Source organism: Nilaparvata lugens, chromosome 3, assembly GCF_014356525.2.
Source record: "Nilaparvata lugens isolate BPH chromosome 3, ASM1435652v1, whole genome shotgun sequence".
Classification (NCBI taxonomy): Eukaryota; Metazoa; Arthropoda; class Insecta; order Hemiptera; family Delphacidae; genus Nilaparvata; species Nilaparvata lugens.
The window spans coordinates 82,311,110-82,333,274 of NC_052506.1; the positions used below are offsets into that span (position 1 = coordinate 82,311,110).

Here is a 22,165-nt window from a genome sequence, read left to right on the forward strand (position 1 = left end):
TTGAAAATGAATAAATACATTTCAATTTAAGCTTTTGTCATTTAATAGGTGTTTTGGAAACCACTTGGAAAGGTGAAGTTGCAACTGAAAGAAAAGTTAAAAGATCTTTCAGATTTAAAAGTTTTGCAGTATTTATTTTTCTCTCATAAACTATAATATCGGGGCACTTTGCTTCGCTCGATATTTATTTATTGATAAACAAAACACAATTCTTTAAATTGATTGGAGAGAAGGACTAATATTTTTTATTATAGGGAAGGTCATGTTTCTATTTTACAGCTGGCTATACGTCAGTTTATGAATTTCGGGGATGAGATATTTTGATTTTCCACAGACTCGATCACTCACTTTTATTATCCACAGACGACGAAAGTCTCAGCTGTTTTTCCAAGGATGAATTTATCCTTTTAATGTTCTTCAGCGAGTTTTCCCAGGGATGAGACCTAGTGCAATCGAATTTTTATATCATAAACCTACTATGTTCCAAATTTCGTGAAAATCGTTAGAGCCGTTTTCGAGATCCGTTGGACATAAATAACCACATAACCAGATATAAAAATATATACAAAAATTCATCGCTCAATAAAATAGGATAGCTAAGTTCAGTATGATGATTAATGAAAAATAACCACTTATCTCAAGTACACAAGTTAGATAAGATAAATAATTCCCGTTTTAAGGTAACTCATTTATTGTTTACACTTGAAAATTCCAATACAGAGGCATTATTTCGTCATTTTAATGACACACCTACTATCATTATCAGAAACTGATATCATTGTTTTCTATTTTGAGACTGAAACAGTGCTGATCAAACCAGTTAAGATGGTTTTCATGGTGCAGTTAGTTATTATGTGTTACGTTTCTAACATAAAACTCAGTTTTTCTTCGAAATAGAGTCCTAGGTTGAATTTTTCAGTCAGCAAGAAAAACAGTTGAAGTGTAGTGTGATACAGATTTGCAGAATACAGTTAAACTGAGAACTCAGTTCTGTAGAATACTAAACATATAGTTCTATTGTGGTTCTGCTCCCCGATTTATAGACATTATTCATAATTCTGGGATATTTTCATAAAATCAATTGAAAGATTGTTGGGTTCTGTTCACATGCTTTGAATAATTTTAATTGTCAGAACCTTCTTCTGTTTTATTTGTTAATATTACCAAACACATAGTGCGAGTGCTTGATTGTTGACACAAATTATCATTTATAAAACATTGATATGACATGTTAGATGGCTTCAAATTGATATAAAAAGTGCAATATTAATGTTAATATGGATTGTACTATGATACAGATTTGAGAAAACATTCAGCCTCTACTGAGTTCTTAATTCTGAAGAATATGGACCATGAAGTTTACTTTGTTAAAATAATGTGACTCATAGGGTGATTTCGTTCTGTTGTTTCTTCAATAGATATTGACCATTATAAATTATTGAGTTTGTAGACACAAATAACTCGTACACAAAAAATGAAACGAATGATAAATAACAATGTTTTTGTTCGCTGCTAACAAATTATCATATGAACAGCCATAAAACAACATGTTTGACAAGGTCTGAATAAATTCATTCAAAACTATTTTTATACTAGATGATTAAAACTATAGTATACTAGAACGCTAATTGCTAGAATAACTAGCAAATTACTATATACTATACTCGGCTCCACAAATCCATCTAATTATTAGTTGAACCAAGTTCAAGTCTGGGTAATAAAATTATCGATATGAGAGCACAATAAAGACATCACACTATTTCCCTTTCAACACATCATAATGGATTAAATAATAATTGAGAATATTGTGTACTACAATAGAATACTTAACAAGTACAGTAAGTTCTTGCAATCATAATATTGATTTCATCATTTGTAATTATTTTCATGGCAAATTAATGAATGAATTTGAAAACAAGATAACAAAACAAGGTAGAAAAATATTAAAGATTCCTTTGATTACATGAATTTGAAGGACTGTTAACTGAGCTATTCATTTTTTTAGTTACATGCAGCCAAATAAATTGACTGGACTTAGGTTCTGAGCTGAGGGGCTACTAATATTAAATTATTAGATTTTATAAATTTAAATAAATTTTATCCAACACATTTTATAAATTTAAATGAATTTTATTCAACACAATCACAATACAATGTTGAACAACTCAAAGAAAAATAGACAATAATGTTACACAGTTCATAAGATATGTGAGAACTGATAGAACCAAACTCTAGTAATTATTGGAATTTGAGATAAGAAAGAAATTCCACATTAAATATTTTTACAATTCATTTTTTACTACCAATTAATTTAATGATAAGCGTTTGTAGATAAATGAGGGAGTGAACAAGTTGAAACACAGTGATATGCCAGAAAGTGCCAAACCTCATTGCTCGACAACAAAGTGAACCGATTATTCAACTACCCGATAACCATGAGTGAATAAGCTTAAACCATAGAGTAAAAATACCGTTTAAACCTAGATTATTTGTCTTTGTTTAAACACAGTGATATGCCAGTAAGTGGCCAAACCTCATTGCTCGACAACAAAGTGAACCGTTTATTCAACTACCCGATAACCATGAGTGAACAAGCTTAAACCATAGAGTGAAGATACCGTTTAAACCTAGATTATTTGTCTCTGTTTAAACACAGTGATATGCCAGTAAGTGGCCAAACCTCATTGCTCGACAACAAGGTTAACCGACTTTTCAACTACCCGCTAACCATCAGACAACAGATCTGGTTGCACTACATCCTACCCGCACTTACTGCCAGCACCATCTGCACCCTAAACCTAGGTTGCGACCTGGGCGTGGCACTGATGCTCCTAAACCACCGGAAGCTCTTCGCCGGTGGTCTAGCAACACTCACCCTCATGTACCTCCCGGCCGCCGTTTTGTATTTGAGACAGATTTCCGAGCCTCCCGCCGACAACAGTTTCAAAACACGAGCGAAATGGATAACGGCCGAAACTGGTTACCTTGTTGTGTTCCCGTTGAGACTGGTGCGCCAGTAAGTATATAATAATAATATATAAATTAAGTATAAATTATAGTGACATTCAAGTTAAAAAGTCAGCACTCGATTAACATTGGTTTGCTATCTGACGTCAGACTAAGCAGATAGCTCGTTCCTTTTCTAGCTCTGCACTGTTGACAAATCATTTTTGGGCTTTAAAGAAGTTCATAATAAACTACCAAATTATTTCATCTCAATGATAAAAAAATGTATTATTAAATCATAAAGTAAAATTTTTCCTCTACGAGTAGAATACATATTTGAGAAAGATTTGATCAAACAATAATTTATATAATAAAGGAAATAATTGCCTTATAAACGTACGGGATAGGAAATTCACGAATGATGCATCATTACGTCTGAACTACTGAACTGATTGACTTGAATTTTGCATATAGATTCCTAATTTATTCCTTTCAGTTTTCTTTTTTCCAATTTCTATTAACCCTATACCCTATTAATCATCCTCAGACCACATAATACTACTCCTTTTCAATTTCTTCAACTCCCAGTTTCACGAAAAAAAAATTTCTCCTAGTTTACTGTTTAAGTTAGGATATCATTCTATTTATGTACTAGCTGGCCCGGCGAACTTCATATCACCAAATTGTTAATGCATCTCATGGAAAACTTTAGCTGGAAGCACACCTGAGGAGGTGCATCCAGGTGCTTCTTGCTTATGGGTTTGAATGGAAGAACTCACACCCACTGAATCGGGCATGGCGTGGAACGGTGTGATAAAGCAATCTCCATAAGATCAACAATTTGTATCACCAAGCCGCGCCTCCTCAGGTGTGCTTAGCCTTAGCTTAATCTGATGCACTACGGTATATTTTTATGAAAATTATCCAATAATCAGTATTTACTTTAATATCTCAATATGGACTTCCGTTAGTCTGATTAATCTGATGCACTATATTTTTATGAAAATTATCCAACAATCAGTATTTACTTTAATATCTCAATATGGACTTCCGTTAGTCTGATTAATCTGATGCACTATATTTTTATGAAAATTATCCAACAATCAGTATTTACTTTAATATCTCAATATGGAATTCCGTTAGTTGTGCAGCGATTAGTATTTTTAGATATAGTTGAATGCAGCTTGCTGGGAATTGGATGGTATATCTCCTTGCTGCTGATTTTCCCGTGCATATTCTAAATTTACAGCATCTTGAGTTCTACGACCCAAGTTTGGACGTCGTTCTTACCGCGGCATTATTAAGAATTAAAATTTTGTGAATCAGTAAAAAGAAAATAGAAAAACAAATCTACCGACGGCTGTTGGATGACGCAATGATCAGCTGATTTTTATTTTTGTGTTTAGTCTCCCATAAGGATTACATGTAAACTTTGAAGGACCGTAGGAAAGAGTCCTGAAGTCGGATCATAAATTTGATAGGCTATAAACCTGCTCCTGAATATAACAAACAGAACTAAAAAAATCATCAAATTAGGTGCACACATAAAAAAGTTATTGTCAAAATTTGAGGCTCGATTTTTATTTATATAGATTTTTTGTAATAAAATATTCAATTTCAATTCCTAAAAACGACCTATCCACCCTTGTTCACAGCTGGACAACAAAACTATTCTGGGTGATAGAGATACTCAGGGATGTTGAAAACAACGAGGAAAACCTGCGCAACTATGAAGCAAGTAGCACTGAACCAGCACTGACCTACATGTTTGCCATGATATTTCTCCAAAACATTCCTCAGGCAATTCTACAAATCTATCTGCTGGCGAGAGGAACAGCCAACAGCACTGCAATAAGTGAGTTGGTTATTTGAAAGTACGGTAGTTATATAAGAGCGACCAACTAAACGACTAAATATTCTCTAAAATATATCTTAAGGTGCGTACAGATATACGCGCCTCCAGCACGCTCCGCACTCGCTCCCCGATCGCTCCGATCATGAACGTTACGGGATATGTTAGCTCTTCTCGCGTTCCACTCTTGCTCCCCGGTCGATCATCAATCGATCTGCTCGAGTGACGTTCGATTGCGGAGCAGAGCGAAAGTCTGTACGCACCTTATGATCTTTCTTAGAAATGATAATTATTATGATCTTATGATCTTTCTTAAGGTGCGTACAGACTTTCGCTCTGCTCCGCAATCGAACGTCACTCGAGCAGAGCGATTGATGATCGAAGGTGGAGCAAGAGTGGAACGCGAGAAAAGTGTGTAACAGAGGTCGAGCTTGGCAAGCTCCTAGGTCGAACTACCTAATAGTTGCGCATGCGTGGTCAACGGTTTTGTTTGTAATGTTTGTTAATAGTTACGATCTCTGTGTTGGCAAATAAAATTATCAAATTTAAATAATTATTGAATTAAATAATATAAAGTTATAAAAGCATTTATAATAGGTTCCGGCATATTAGCATTTGGAAGAAAGAAGCCGAACTCCCAATCAAGCCTTTTTCACCTTTTGAAACATTGACAGACATTACCTTTCATAATAAAACATTAAAATAAATGCAATATTCATAATATTTATTATAAATTTATTATATAAACATAATGTATTATTAGGCTACCCAGCTATCCCCGTGTCAGAATATTTTATTTAGTTTTTCATCCGATCAGCTGGATTGAACGTTTCACATATTTGTGAGGTTAGGTTGTAGCGAAGTCAACAATAAGAAAAGAGCGGATCGATCATCCTTCGAACATACTTCGAACCTCAATCGAACTCTTGCGTAACATCTGGCGTAACGTTCATGATCGGAGCGAGTGCGGAGCGTGTTCGAGGCGCGTATATCTGTATGCACCTTTAGATCAAATTTAGTCAAGGATTACCTATTAGACCTGTGTTAAGCTGGGGACACAACTGTCATGCAGCGTTCAGATCCCACTTCGATCCCCGATGTTGGATGACAACGGCCTAGGACACTGCATGCCATACATGTCCGTCACCCCTCCATCCCAAAGAGATATCGGACGTGAGTAGGGTCGGAAAGCTGCCTGATAGTGATAGTACTATCAAATTTTTAAAGAAAGATTTTACCAAAGTACCAGTTACAAAAAGTGATTGTGGATAATCGAATTTCAAGGTTAATGTAATTCTAGTAATTAAGTTGGTATTGTCAATTTCATTGAAAGGTTTGCATGTATTGAGGGCATTTTCTTTTTCCTCCTCTTCCTCTTCATCCTCTTCTTCTTCTTCTTCTTCTTCTTCTTCTTCTTCTTCTTCTTCTTCTAATTCAAGGCGAATTATTGTATTATTTATTAGTAATATTTGTACTTTTCATTTTTATTTATCTTGTCTTCTTGTTGTTTTTTCATGGTTTGGCTTTTTGAAGAATAAAACCTTCTTAGTAGAAAAGACAAGTTATCAAATGGGAACTAGTTTCTGTCAATCATCACCGATCTATCAACAGGAGAGTAAGGTTTGTTAATAAATTTGCGGATGAGCGATTGACAACGTTGTAACAATCAAAACAAGTTCCTCGTTATTTCAACTAAGAAGTGATTGAAACTATTTCAAGCCTTCAATTCAATATTATTAGTTTAATTTATGTACGACTAATACACTTTGTTACAATTTCAAGTACTGTAAATCCACAACTGCTTACTGCCAACCATACCTCACAACTAATACACACTTTCAACACTTTCCAGACACGGCACAATGCATCTGCGCCTTCGTTTCACTTGTAGCTGGCAGTGTGGGCGTAGCCGCCTACCACCGCTACGAGAGCCAAGTGGTGGGGGGCCGACCACCAGTGTGGCCAACCACACAAACCAAAAACCACAACCTATCCGGCTGCCAGTCGCAACCACTGGTACCAACCCAACAGAGTTGGAAAAAAGGACTGGAAGAGGATACTGCCGTCGGGAAATGTTTCCTGACATTGTTTTGGTTTTTGTTCTTGTTGGGACGTGCATTAGCTGTGGGGATTATGTTCAGATTTTACCCGAAAATCTGTATACTAGTTTTAAACCTACATGTGATCATTTTCTACCTATATTATTCGACATACTCATCAGTGAATATTTTCAACAAGATATTTCTAGCCTGCACGTCAACGGTGATGATACTCGAGGTGGGGATAAACTTTAACCGCACTGTTTATCTATACATGTTGTTCATAGTGTCGAGTGTGGTTGAAAATGTGGGGTTCACGATAATGTGGTATGTGTGGGGGGGTTGGCGGGGGAGGTGGTTCAACTATGCCGCCTACGCTGCCATCAACTGTCACCTGTTCGCTCTAATAGTGTTCGCATACTATATGGCCTTTAAACAGCCGAGGACTGTTCATGTACGCAACAATTTGAATGCTAGTTGAACACTTCCGGAGGTGAATAAATAGCAGAAGCGGAGATTGAGGAACAGTTCTGAGTGAATTCCAGAGGTGAGTGGAGCAGCAGATGTGGAGTGAAGCGAAGATTGAAGAACATTCCTTAGTGCCGGTTCCCGAGCTCAGGATTTAACCAAGTTCTAGACCTTAAAATAGCAGAAGTAAAGTGAAGCGGAGATTTAAGAACTGTTCTGAGTGAATTCCAGAGGTGAATAGATGTGGAGCAGCAGATGTGGAGTGAAGCGAAGATTAAAGAACATTCCTTAGGGCCGGTTCCCGAGCTCTAGACCTAAAACAGCTGGAGTCAGAAAATTGGCTTTCCGAAACGGGGCGTAGCCGCAGTCCACGTTTAAATTCAATTTCGAAAAACTAGAAAATTGAACACAAAGAGAAAATAGTGTAAAGTTTTAGTTATTTTGAATTATTTAAGAATGTTTCATTTCGTCAAAGAAAAACGTTTCCAATTACATTAGAAAATAAAGATTATCATAAAAACTGCGACTATTCCCATAGCCACCTCTAATACAAGGCCCCGGCCAACGATATTGAAACGTCGCAGTGTAGGCCTAGAATCTAATACATGATTGTTGAAAAAGATCAGCTGGTATTTTTTTATAAATCTTTTTCATCAATCATGTATTAGATTCTAGGCCTACACTACGACGTTGCAATATCGTAGGCATAAAAGATCAGCTGGTATTTTTTTAAAATCTTTTTCATCAATCATGTATTAGATTCTAGGCCTACAGTACGACATTGCAGTATCGTAGGCCGGGGCCTTGTATTAGAGGTGGCTGTGCTACACCGGCCCGTTTCGGAAAGCCAATTTTCTGACTCCAGCTGTTTAAAGTCTAGAACCACAGAATACAATATTATAGGAGTTTTCTCTGCTGGAACGTAACTAAATCACGAGCTCTGAAACCGGCCCTTATGCCCGGTTGCAGAATCGTCACATAAAGTTGAAATCAGGCATTTAACTTATTATTTATGAAGCCATAACTCAACTTTTCGTTGCACAGTTGTCAAAGTAAACTATAGCTCCCATAAAACAAAAAACGCCCAATTAGACACATGATTTTGTTGCACAGTCATCAGAAAGAGCTTATTTATGTCTCCAACAGCTGGAGAAATGGGCCCGAAGTCGTGCAGTTAAATTCAATATCTACTCCCACCAAATGCATTTTAGAGGTTGTGATAGCTTTTTTTTGAAAGATGTTTACGAGAAACCATCTGTATATAAGTAAATTATTTTTTCCTACAGTTACGTTGAAAAGTGGCCATTGCTGCACTGATTACAGAACGCAAAGAATCACTTTTCCGCTCTAGTGCGGGAAAATTTTTTCTGCACTCCAGATTTGCAACATGGCAACGCAAAATAGTTGGTGGGTTATATGGAGCACCAGTGCAGCAAAATCAAAATTAAGTTGGTAACAGTGACTGTGGTATACCTCACTGCACGTTATAATAATGTCAAGGACACCGAGTTCGAGGACAGCCTCCACATCAGTGACACCCATCCCTTCATTCAGTTCAGTTCAGTTCAGTTCAGTTTCAGTTCTTCGCCACAGTCAATTGACCGGGGAATTCAAACACTACTACATTATTCAATTTTATTTATTAATAATAAAATTACACAGAAAATCATTTGATGCATTTCAGGCAATTTTACCCATAATTACTCACTTTTCATATTCATATTAACTGTAGGAAAAATTTAATGTGAAATACGTGCGCAAAGTTCCTCTGCTGCACTCAACAAACCACTCCAAGTAAACGTTTCTTTCGGTGCAGCAAACTGTCACTTTGCGCACTAGTTGCACAAATAACTATTTCTCTTCCTGTTTTTTTAAATTGTTTATAACCTCCAAATCGCTAAATATGGTAAGAAATCTCGCCAAAAGCCAAGAGTCACCATATTGTTCATCAATTTTATGTGAGGTCTTTCAGTTCTGTTCACAGTGATGTCGATTGAAACTTTCGCCGATGCCAAGACATTGGTTGGATAGAAGCATGTACGGAAAAAAGTGAATAGAGCTACAGTGTGATGCTAATTCTAGATATAGCTAAATGGGCTTCAGCAAACGTCTGTGCAACGACCAACCATTTATGTCAGTGATTTTAAACTATGTCTCACATAGCTATGATTGATTTTATGTAACGACTCTGTAACCGGCCCTTTTTTAGAGTGAAAACATAGTCAGTAGCAAAAGTAGAGTGAAGCTCGAGTGGTTGAAGCTAAAATGTTAACTATCGTTGGATAGGTTTCTTGAAACTTGTTTCTCCCTTCACAAGATCAATCAATCAATCAATCAATCAATTTATTTAGCCTGGCGATACAGTAGTACATAAGGCTACGATCACCTAGTTGCCAATTCATACAATTATTTGAAAGTGAAAACCTAATCTTATTTTGCACAATTTACTTGCTCATGGTTCGTCATTTTTCCTCTTCGAATGAATTGTTTTTAATTATAATTTTATTGTTTGTAAGAATAAAGAAAAAAATAGTACTATGTGTTTAGGTTAGGTTAGGTTAGGTTGTATTTTGGAGAAGGTAGATGATAAAACTGTAGAGAAGCATTGACCAAATATTCTTGTTTGAGGTATCAATCCAAAAATAGTATGTGAGATTCAATATGAACCGCTTAGCATACAATCAATGCTGACAGTATGACGTCAATCTATTCGCTTTATTAAGTCAGTAAAATTTTAGGACTACAGGGTTGCCAAGTCACAGATTTCCACCACCTTCCAGAGTGGACAGCATGTTTAAAGTATATCTGATATAATATTATTAATTGTTGATTCTTGTAAATAATGATCAATTGTATTTTATTTGTCAAGAAAATATATTTACAATGATTTGATAATAAATTTTCATATAATTTGTTTAATTAAAATTGTTTATTTCCTGAGGATGATGCCCACATTAGTTCTAGGCTTAAGCGTGGTTAATAATAGTATAATAGTAATAATTCAAAATTCATTCAATAATAATAATAATACTGAGGGTAAAGCGCACATAAGCACTTAGGCTTGTGCGTGGGTAATAATAGTCTATTAGTAATAATTCATAATTAATTTAATAATACTGAGGGTGGAGCGCACATAAGCTCTTAGGCGCGTGCGTGGGTAATGAATGAGAGGGATTTGATGATGAGAGATAACGACTACTTTTTTAGGTAGTCGGGACCGACGTTTTATCGTCTCCTCCGAAATTTCTTGATTCAATTGATTCAAGATACTTATCACTAGTAGTTCAGAGACCAGTAGAACTCGCTACACTCACTAACATCACTACTCACACACTCCCACCTATTCACACACAAACACACATACAAATAGAATTCAGAGTATGATGATAGTTTAAAAATTTTGAACATGTGACACATGAAGTAATACCGCTTTGTAGCACTGAGAAGAATGAGCCTAATTTGAACCTGCTCCGATAAAGTATTGAAAAGTTAGGCTGATTTTTGGGGTGAAATTTCTGAATAATGGGCCGCCATCTTGAAACGGGGATGAATTTAAAAATTTTAAATATATACATTTCTGCGCCTTGTTTCAAAGTACTTGTATACCAAATTTCATCCAAATCGGACCATAACTGCTACTGTAACTGCGGTACAAACAAACAGACAAAAGCCGATTGACTTAAAACATAGAATTCGCTTCGCTCATTCAATTCATTAAAATAATATTGAGGGAGGATAAACAATGTAGTGCTCAAAACTGCTCCTTCCTCGAATTTTTATACATACACAAGCCCAGAAAGAAGATTATGTAATGATGAAGAGTGATGTGAGTGGATCTATAGCTTTAGGTATATAGAACAGTTTGGCTCTTTAATTCATCACCCTTGCAACGGGAGTAGCAAGCGCATTAAGCTCAACTTATCTTATCGATAGCTTTCAGTGCGACCACGTCACCAATCGCTCCTGAAGTTGAGAATAAATATTTTGGTAGTTAATCATATTTCTACTTGTTGACCGAGCGAAGTGAGGTCTAAGATTCACTTCGACGACGGTTTGGCATTTCTCTTTATGTTTAAATTTTTATATGTTGCGCATTTACGGCGAAACGCGGGAATAGAATTTCATGAAATTTGACAGGTATGTTCCTTTTTAAATTGCGCGTCGACGTATATACAAGGTTTTTTTTGGAAATTTTGCATTTCAAGGATAATATAAAAGGTAAAAGGAGTCTCCTTCATACGCCAATATTAGAGTAAAAATCAGACTATAGAATTATTCATCATAAATCAGCTGTCCAGTGGATTATAAATCGCATGCCATGACGCATGCAATTCAATATCTCAATGTAACTTGGTAAAACATCAACAGCTGTGTAGACTATAAATTTCATGCCTCATTGCATACCTCATTGAATGCAATTTTTATGCACTATTAAAATAATAGGATGCAAAGAACTTATAACAGCTTGTCTGGGCGCCTAGATGTCTTCTGGTTTTTTCGCGCTAAATTCCGGAAAGCGTTATATGATAATAATTAAATATTGTGTGAGCATGATTGTGTAAGCATGGACGTCGTTCAGTTATAAATGTTATTTATTGATAAAATTTTTGTTCATTATTTGTTATTATATTATTCTATAATTTTATATAAGTTTTGGAATTTTGAATTCTCAATTTGTTTTATCTTTACTTTTTTCATAAGTATTTGAAATCTTTGTATTTTCCATTTTGAATCAGGTGGTATTTTTGTTGTTTGTATTATTTATTATTGTATAAATTCGTATTATTTTTATCATTATTTTTCTTTTTTCATTTGTATCCGTACAATTTTTATTGTTAAGGAAACATATTTGGGGAAACCCGTTGTCTCCATTGTGAATAAATAAGTGAACTATTGATTGCGTGCAATAACGCATGCCATTAATAACATAGTATTGTCTCTCGAACTTCCTCTGCTTTGAACTTGGGCTGTCCTGTTGCCAGTATGTCTTGAAGAGATTAGCTTTTGATGTTAGCATTTTTGATACACCAACCCTAACAGCCATTAGCCGTTTTCACACCGATATCTCGCCGTACACAGTCTACATGATAGACAAGGATAGCAAGCAACACCAAGGTTAATCAAGGTTATTGACATGTTTGCTGTACCTAGTTGTTCGAACTCACTGCCGGGGCAAAAGTTGTTCTTTGCCGGTAGTGCCATTTTGTAAGATGGAATAATATGTATAATTTTAAGGCGAAATAAATGAATATGAATTTAAATCAAATACTGTCATTATAACGTGGACCTCACTATAGTGTCGTCCTAGTGTCTCATAGACTAGTAGTTCAGTGAACAGTAGACCTCGCGCAGTTATAAACCACAGCCTTCTATTATACTGTCCATCAGAGTAAATCCTGTCTGTATGTCGTGTCGGCGAGATATCGGTGTGGAAACGGCTAATGGCTGTTGGGGTTGTTGTATCAAAAATGTTAACATCAAAAGCTGATCTCCATCAAGACATACTGGCAACAGAACAGCCCAAGTTCAAAGCAGAGAAAGGTCGAGAGACAATACTATGTTATTTTGGTTATTAATATTGCATGCGCTCATTTAATAGTGCATGAAAATTGCATCCAATGAGGCATACAATTAATAGTCCACACAGCAGCTGAGTTTTCACCATGTTACATTGAGATATATTGAATCGCATGCGTCATGGCATGCAATTTATAATCCACTCAACAGCTGATTTATGATAATTCTATAGTCTAATTTTTACTCCAATATTGGCGTATGAAGGAGGCTCCTTTTTCCTTTTATATTATCCTTGAAATGCAAAATTTCCAAAAACCTTGTATATACGTCGACGCGCGATTAAAAAAGGAACATACCTGTCAAATTTCATGAAAATCTATTACCGCGTTTCGCCGCAAATGCGCAACATATAAACATTTAAACATTTAAAGATTAAGAGAAATGCCAAACCGTCGACTTGAATCTTAGACCTCACTTCGCTCGGTCAATAAATAAAAATCGAGCCTCAAATTTTGGCATTCAATAACTTTTTTATGTGTGCACCGAATTTGATGTTTTTTCTAGTTTTGTTCGTTATGTTAAGGACCAGGTTTATGGCCTATCAAATTTATAATCCGACTTCAGGTCAATGTAACTTACTGAGCGCGAGGTCTACTGTTCACAGAACTACTAGTAAATTTGGTGTGAACCCAGCTTGAATATGCATACCTCTTTGATTGAAACTGGACCTTATACAAATACAGTAATAGACTGGCTTCTCCACACATCTGTGTAATCACTTGTCAGCTGATTTATGATGAATAATTCTATAGTCTGATTTTTACTCTAATATTGGCGTATGAAGGAGGCTCCTTTTTCCATTTATATTATCCTTGAAATTCAAAATTTCCAAAAACCTTGTATATACGTCGACGCGCAATTTAAAAAGGAACATACCTGTCATATTTCATGAAAATCTATTGCTGCGTTTCGCCTTAAATGCGCAACAAATAAACATTTAAACATGAAGAGTAATGCAAATACCGTCGACTTGAATCTTAGACCTCACTTCGCTCGGTCAATGAGACAAATTTTGAATTTTTTTTCTCTATGGAAAAACGAGATCACTAGTGTCGTCTAGGGACTTCAATGCATATCGACCATGTTGCGGTTACCTAAAATTTAAGGGCACTCCGAACCAAAATGGATACTCACAAGTACAGAGAAGCACATGAGCGAGTGATGCGCCATCTCGTTGAGCAGAATCTCAAAGAACTCGCGTCGCTTGTCCTCGTGACTGGAGTACTCCTCGGCCTGAAGGTCAATGACCTCGGACACGCCCCCTGTGAAGTCCACCAGTGCATCGCTCAGGTGACCCTCACGCAGAGCGTCGTATGAACCGTGCAACCTCCACAAAACAAATCAAATCGAATGCTTTTTATTGATGGAAATTACTGATTTATTGCATTTATTCAGATGCTAATGAATTAAAATCGAGCCTCAAATTTTGACATTCAATAACTTTTTTATGTTTGCACCAAATTTGATCATTTTTTTTAGTTATGTTCGTTATGTTCAGGACCAGGTTTATGGCCTATAAAATTTATAAACAGACTTCAGGACTCTTTCCTACGGTCCTTCAAAGTTTACATGTAATCCTTATGGGAGAAGATTTGTGAGCTGGCCACACACAGAAATAAAAATCAGCTGTTATAATCATTGCGTCATACAACAGCCGTCGGTAGATAGTAGAAAAGAGTGTTTGCTGCTCCATAACCGCCCATGTATTTTATTCTAAACTCCCAGACTAAAAACAAAATGACTGTTCTGTGTGTAACCATCCAGCAGTGCCGCCTCAGGTTGAAGACTCACATGCTTTAAAGACATTGCTTTGTTTCGAATAATTGTGTTGTCTTCGGTATTCAGAATTAATTGATTTTTAGTAAATTATTTATTTAGCAGAGGGAAAACTATCTATATAAATTAAATGCCGCATTGTGTCTCCTCAGAAGTGAATACAGATAAAGTTTGTCATAAGATGCATTAAACTATTTGGCGGTTAACAAAAATGTATCTAAAAGAATTAGCCTTGCAAACAGTAGTTTGAGCAGAAATATCGAGATTCATACGTTGATATGGAAGAAAAAGTTACTGTATGTTCAGGTTTTTATTTCTAGTTTAGTTTTTCTAATAATCTTAGAGTCTATGAGGAAGTGGTCCGGAATAAGGTTTATAATTTTAGTGCTTATATAGATCAACAACTGTTTCCTTAAAAATTCAATATTGGTGTGATATGTGACATATCTATTTGCAGTGGGCCTTGAATTATAATTATTTACAATTGAATTTAAAGTGCGAGGAAAAAGGGATTTATATTTTATCAAGTATTCGATTACGGTTTTAATATATAATTGTCGTATTGTCATTACCTTAAAGTCACTAAAAACCATCTCGGTACATTACTCCAGATCGACAATGTATGGTGTGAAATTGAATATCGTCTAGATATTTTATGTGCAACAAAAAGTGCTCACGTAGAAATTTGTCGAACTTGTCATGTGTTATAGATAAAACTATTTGAAATTGGCTTTTCAATGAATTAATATCCATGAAAGTACAGTACACTTATTCATTATTTTTCACTTTCCTTGCCCTCTTACCATAGGTAAGGAAAGTATTGCTTTCCGAAAAAAATTAAGGTACTCCAATTTGTAAATTTCTATACGTTTTGAGGTCCCCTGAGTCCAAAAAAGTTGTTTTTGAGTATTGGTCTCTGTGTGTGTGTGGTGTGTGTGTGTGTGTGTGTGTGTGTGTGTGTGTGTGTGTGTGTGTGTGTGTGTGTGTGTGTGTGTGTGTGTGGTGTGTGTGTGTGTGGTGTGTGTGTGTGTGTGTGTGTGTGTGTTGTGTGTGTGTGTGTGTGTGTGTGTGTGTGTGTGTGTGTGTGTGTGTGTGTGTGTGGTGTGTGTGTGTGTGTGTGTGTGTGTGTGTGTGTGTGTGTGTGTGTGTGTGTGTGTGTGTGTGTGTGTGTGTGTGTGTGTGTGTGTGTGTGTGGTGTGTGTGTGTGTGTGTGTGTGTGTGTGTGTGTGTGTGTGTGTGTGTGTGTGTGTGTGTGTGTGTGTGTGTGTGTGTGTGTGTGTGTGTGTGTGTGTGTGTGTGTGTGTGTGTGTGTGTGTGTGTGTGTGTGTGTGTGTGTGTGTGGTGTGTGTGTGTGTGTGTGTGTGTGTGTGTGTGTGTGTGTGTGTGTGTGTGTGTGTGTGTGTGTGTGTGGTGTGTGTGTGTGTGTGTGTGTGTGTGTGTGTGTGTGTGTGTGTGTGTGTGTGTGTGTGTGTTGTGTGTGTGTGTGTGTGTGTGTGTGTGTGTGTGTGTGTATGTATGAGTGAATGTGCGTCTGTGTACACGATATCTCATCTTGAAATTTGACTTGAAATTTGGAACTTAAGGTCCCTCCCCTATAAGGATCCGAAACGAACAATTTCGATCGAATACAATTCAAGATGGCGGCTAAAATGGCGAAAATGTTGTCAAAAACAGGGTTTTTCGCGATTTTCTCAAAAATGGCTCCAACGATTTCGATCAAATTCATACCTAGAATAGTCATTGTTAAGCTCTATCAACTGCCAAAAGTCCCATATCAGTAAAAATTTCAGGAGCTCCGCCCCATCCAGGTAAAGTTTGATTTTAGATTCCCAATTATCAGGCTTCAGATACAATTTAAACAAAAAATTCCAAATGGAAAAGATTGAGCATGAAAATCTCTACAATTAATGTTCAGTAACATTTTCACCTAAAATTTAAAATAAGCTCGAAATTCGAGAAAATGTTATTATTTCAATTGCAAACTGTTGGCAACTGTTGATTCTATTAAATCATTCACTAAGAAGAGATAGCAGACCTCGTGTGTCTCCAGCGTTATAGTTCTGTCACCAGCTGGCTTAGATATTTGAATAGTAGACTTGAATTGCGCGGGAACACTAGCGTCAGGTGATAAATTTTCATAACGGCAATGAAAGTTGTGTGAGTGCGCCACACCAAATTTTTTTATTCAATTCAATTTCAATTTCAATTTTCAATTTCAATGTATTTTCCTTTACACACATACATAAAATACAAGTAATATTAAATTACAACAAGAATAAACAACTAGCAAAATTAGTACAAAAAAAAAACAAAAATGTCCGTACAAGATGCTAATTCAGAATTTGGTGTAAAGGGGTGGGATTGAAGCTCTTTCAACTATGGTTACCCATGTACTAGGAATGCTTTCAATCCTTGAGAGGGAAAATAAAGGATTAGGAAAAAAGGTGAGGTGGGATGATAGGATAGTTAATTTAATAAAGAAAAATAAATAAAAAGGTCCACACTAGATTGGTAAGTGAGCACACAAAAACACTAAGTTCCTCTTTTACTTTGTTTAATTTACAGGTAGAAAAATAGTTCGTTTTATCCAAATACTAATATCATGTTTTATTTTTTTAGTCAATTTTGCGCAGCAGATATATTCTTCAGGAATTTTATTTATCAATTTAGTGCTTAAATATATAAGTTGTCTTCTGATGGTTTCAATGTTTGTATTGTACATAAGATACTTATTTGAGGAGGGTCTCAGATTGTACAGGTTATTGATTGTGTTATTTGTGCAAGGAAAATTAGCTTTATGTTTGATTATATATTTCGCTACATTTATTACGTACAACTGCCTAACTGTTAACACATTAAACTCTTTGAAAGTCAAGTCGGTTGGGTAAAGTCTGGGTTTATTTAAAATTGTTTTGATTATTGATTTTTGAATTATGAAAAGCTCTTCTAAGTGAGAATTATAACAGCCCCCCCATACGGATATACCATACTGAATTATGAAATTTGTTCAATAATTTATGCTCACTCTGCATCACTAGATTAAATATATTAGAGATTATAAAATATGATATGTTGGACTAAGTCTTACTTGGCATAAGCCTTCTCGACCAACGCAGGCCAGAACTCGTTCTCGTGCTGGCCTTGCAGGGTGAGGAGGGTGTTGTCGAGGGTGGGGAGGAGGTCGTCGACCACCACATCCACCCACTGGCCGAAGCGCCACAACCGGAAGTGAAACAGGCCGCAGTACACTTCCGGTCGTGCCGGGTCCCATTCCTGTTCCCAGTAATCCGGTATCACCTGCAAACATCAAAATACAGAGTGTTTGAAAAAGAGCTCCCTAGTTTTAGGTATAAATTTAATGTGTAAATTAATGGAAAACTTCACCAACAAGTGCATACAATAAAAGAGAGAAAGTTTTGTTCAACATCAGACAACTTCAACATGGGATCCATTTGTTGCCCTGCGCACAAAGGCCTGCGTCGAGACGATATTCAAGTTCTTGCCATATATTAACCAACATATCAGGTGTAACTGTCCCAACCGCCGTGAAGATTCTTTCCCGTGAATGGAGTATGTCTGTAATGTAATGGATTTTTTCACTGTACACAACATTTTTTATGTTTCTCCAAAAGAAAAAGTCCAGAGGGGTTTAGTCCGGGCTTCGTGGTGGCCAAGCATTTGGGCGAGCTCTCCCTATCCACCTTCCCGGAAAGCGAGTCTGAACTGAAGGAACTGTTCCCTGGCGCCGTCTTAAGGTCAAGCAGGTCAGCCAACTGCAGGGGGGCGAAACTTGAAAAGTTGCAGAATCAAACACCACAAACTAGAATAGTGTATATCACTTTTTACAGATGATTCAATGACACATCATAACTAGGGAGTTCTTTACCAAAATTTCTGTATTTGTCGTATTCAATATTGGATTCATCCAATTATCTTCTGCAGAAAATCATAATAGTATCAATTTGAACACTATTTGACGACATAGCAGTATTAGGCCTATGCTACACCTACATAGTTATTGCTAAGTAGTATTTGCTATAGTGAGGTCCACGTTATAATGGCAGTGGAGAAAGATAGGAGAAAACGTTGCCGATCCTCTGTCTTGTCAATTCCTTCTATAGACGGTAGCCGATACAGGTTTATTGATGTAATACTAACTGTTCATTCTCGTTTAAAATAATCAATCAAATCAAATCAAGCTTTATTGTTCACATCGGTACACATCAAATAATTATAGACTACATTGAAAATAGCAAAATACAAAATGAAACATTGAGAGAATATACCATCATGTATGATAGAAAATAATAATCCTATACTATTAAACGAGCAATTTCTGTTTATATGTTTAGATGTTTATATGTTTGTATTTTACCGAATCTCGAAAACCGCTCTAACGAATCACACGAAATTCAGAACATAGTAGGTTTATAATATAAAAATTCGATTGCACTAGGTCTCATCCCTGGGAAAACTCGCTGAATGACATTAAAAGGATAATTATTATTCAACCTTGGAAAAACATCTGATAATAATTATTTCGACGTCTGTTGACATGAAGGAAGTGAGTGAGCGAGTTCATATGTGTGTGGGACTGTGTCAAAATTATGACTCAGCTGTTGAAATTTTATAATCATTCAATCAGGTACTTAGTGCCGGTTGCAAAAAAGCCGGATTATTTTCAATCCTGATCTATTCCAGTAGATCCATCTTTTTAAAATGGTCTTCTGTGATTTGGTTCACGTGAAATTATTCAGGATTAAAATTTAACCGGCTTTTGTGCAACCGGGCATTTGTGAGGGAAATTTTTGCATTCCTCTGGAAATTAATCTTAATTCACTGTGATTAGATAGAACATTTCTGTATGAACTATGCATATTATTATAATTTCTTCTTTCGCATTATAAATTTTTTATGCTTCTGTATTCCAGAGCGAAGCTCGGTCCCTGATATTGTAAACAATTACTGCTCCTAAAGTGCTTCATGAAGCAATTATATTTTATTAAGCAGGAATTTTTTCAAAAATTTCATGAATTTACATAATAAATTATGATGAAATATATATATATATATATAATATATATATATATATATATATATATATATATATTATATATTTGAACTTACTTTGAACTTTATTTTCCAAAAAACATTACAAACAAAGAAAACGAAAAACAATAAGGGTACTTACTAATTGCATTAGCAAGTTGATGCTAAATGTAGCTATATACTTATAGTTTATTAATAAGAAAGTAGCATTGCTGCTAGAATAAATATAATGTCCATTATAAATAATTTTGTTTATTAATTATCAATTCTACATTGTTAAAAGACGATCTGGCAACAGATCAAAGCGAGAGAGAGATAGCGCTATCCGCTCTGTTGAATGACAGACAAGGATAGCAGTATCATTGATTATCCAACACTGCTGTTATAAACGTGGACCTCACTATAGTATTTGCTTAAGGCTGTGCAAAGGCTAAAAATAAACTTTCTATTGGTGATATTTTTCAAAGTTTTTCAATTTGTATATCATGAAGCTATCAAAATGAAAAAGTTTTCTTGGGGAAAACTTTTTTCCGATCATTACTTTTTGAGATATGAGCGCCTAAAGTTTACATTTTTGGGACAGAACATTTCAAATTCGGTAAGAGATAACTCCATCAGATTTAGAGGATAGATTCTTCATGGTATTGTTGATCTAGTAAAACAAAATTCTTCTGAAAATATTGATTTTTGGGAAAGTTATTCAATTTACCAAAAATAACTCAACTAAAAGTTAATTTTGGTCAGTTTTAGTAAATTGAATAATTTTCTCAAAAATTGATATTTTTAGAAAATTTTTGTTTTATTGAACTAACAATACCATTAAGAATCTATCCTCCAAATCTCATTGACTTATCTCTTACCGAACTTGAAATGTTCTGTCCCAAAAATTTAAACTTTAGGCGATCAAATCTCAAAAAGTAAAATGATCGGAAAAAATGTTTTCCTGAGAAATCTTTTTTATTTTGATAGCTTCATGATATACAAATCGAAAAAAAAATTAAAAAATATGACCAGTAGAAAGTTAATTTTTAGCCTTTGCACAGCCTTAACCTACATTTTGATTTGGACTGTAGTATGAATTTGAGAAGGGACAGCTCTAATGTTGCTTATGGAAAGATACATTAAAGCTCCTTGTGTACCTCTTCGGATGCAACACGTTGCTTTTGAGAAGATACAAAAGAGCATCTGTTGCTTATGGATTGATACATTAAAGCTCCTTGTGTATCTCTTCGGATGCAACACGTTGCTTTTGAGAAGATACAAAAGAGCATCTGTTGCTTATGGATTGATACATTAAAGCTCCTTGTGTATCTCTTCGGATGCAACACGTTGCTTTTGAGAAGATACAAAAGAGCATCTGTTGCTTATGGAAAGATACATTTTCAAAATGTTCTATATTTTTGAACGGGTAGTATTGTAGTCTAGTGGCCTTCCGCCGACAGGCAAAGCTATAGGATCCGGACTGTACATCATCGAGTTTCTGAAGGCTTTATTTTCCAGTTTTGGATAAATTGGATAGTAGATTATTTGCAACGTTTTGGGTACCTTATTGCGGATCTCATGTACACCGGACAGAACGGCGCATGCAGAAACAATCCAGTTGCAACTGAACTCGCCCGGCCTCACTACTTGTGGCTTCTCAATGTCACTAAACAGACGAGGATTCGCGCACAGGTCCTGTGAAACAAATCACAAAATAAGATATCAATTATTTTTCGCCACACTGCACAGAAATCAGCTGTTTTCCAGTCCCTACATAGATATGAAAGTCATTGTTTGCAGACGACTCTCGTCTAACGTCAGAACAGGTTTCTTCCCGGCCTAGGCCGGAAAGAGTACCCTTTCCAGCCGCTAACATGGAACTAAGAAAGGTAATTAAAAAACAGCTGATCAAAAAACTTTTCATTATTTGTGTTCATTATTCAATAATTAAAATATTTATAATAATATCATCTTATTGTCATTTGAAAGAATAAAAAAGTATAAACTTAACCTCCCACATAATTGAACATAATCTTTTAGGTTATTTGGACAAATCAGAATAAAAAATAAAAATACTTGGACAATTTCCTGATATTCAGATTACCTCAGATTTGCTAGAGCTATGACCTTCCACTTCTGCTTTCAGAAGTGCTTAGTAAACAATTATTATTATATATATATATATTATATATATATATATATATATATATATATATATATATTATATATATATATAGTTTATTTTTCTGTGTGGCGAAAAATAGCGTTCGAACCACGGGCAAAAATGTTTTTCCGGCTCTCAATCTTTTCTAGTCCTCGGCCTACGGCCTCGGTCTTGAAAACCGATTTCGAGCCGGAAAAGTCTAATTTTCGGCCCTAGGTGCGAAATATACTATATTTCAAATCAAATCAATAAATTTTTTATTCATTTTTGGACAAGAACATAAGTTATCATTATGTCTTATTTCTTAGTCTT

At 35.6% G+C, this 22,165-nt stretch overlaps 2 protein-coding genes across 2 annotated transcripts in view; one reads left to right on the forward strand and one right to left on the reverse strand.

The window, feature by feature from the left end:
• The window catches only part of LOC111055118 (calpain-5-like), a 52,194-nt gene that overhangs the window by 28,345 nt on the left and 1,684 nt on the right, over positions 1 to 22,165 (reverse strand). The window contains exons 2-4 of the mRNA XM_039424795.1: positions 21,253 to 21,384; positions 17,747 to 17,955; positions 14,017 to 14,209 (exon numbers count right to left, since the gene is read on the reverse strand). Of these exons, the coding sequence (XP_039280729.1) occupies positions 14,017 to 14,209; positions 17,747 to 17,955; positions 21,253 to 21,384 (534 nt within the window). The remainder of the gene's footprint in view (positions 1 to 14,016; positions 14,210 to 17,746; positions 17,956 to 21,252; positions 21,385 to 22,165) is intronic.
• On the forward strand, positions 742 to 7,445 carry LOC111055109. The gene is made up of 4 exons (XM_039424796.1): positions 742 to 1,559; positions 2,332 to 3,016; positions 4,602 to 4,801; positions 6,651 to 7,445. The coding sequence occupies exons 2-4, from the start codon at positions 2,661 to 2,663 to the stop codon at positions 7,316 to 7,318; spliced, it is 1,224 nt and encodes a 407-aa protein (XP_039280730.1). The 5' UTR covers positions 742 to 1,559; positions 2,332 to 2,660; the 3' UTR covers positions 7,319 to 7,445.

Bases quoted from the DNA above. Each gene is read 5' to 3' on its own strand.
- LOC111055109 (XM_039424796.1), top strand. From the start codon at position 2,661: ATGCCAGTAAGTGGCCAAACCTCATTGCTCGACAACAAGGTTAACCGA. The intron at 3,017-4,601 runs GTAAGTATATAA...CCTTGTTCACAG, and splicing joins CCGTTGAGACTGGTGCGCCA to CTGGACAACAAAACTATTCT. The intron at 4,802-6,650 runs GTGAGTTGGTTA...AACACTTTCCAG, and splicing joins AGCCAACAGCACTGCAATAA to ACACGGCACAATGCATCTGC.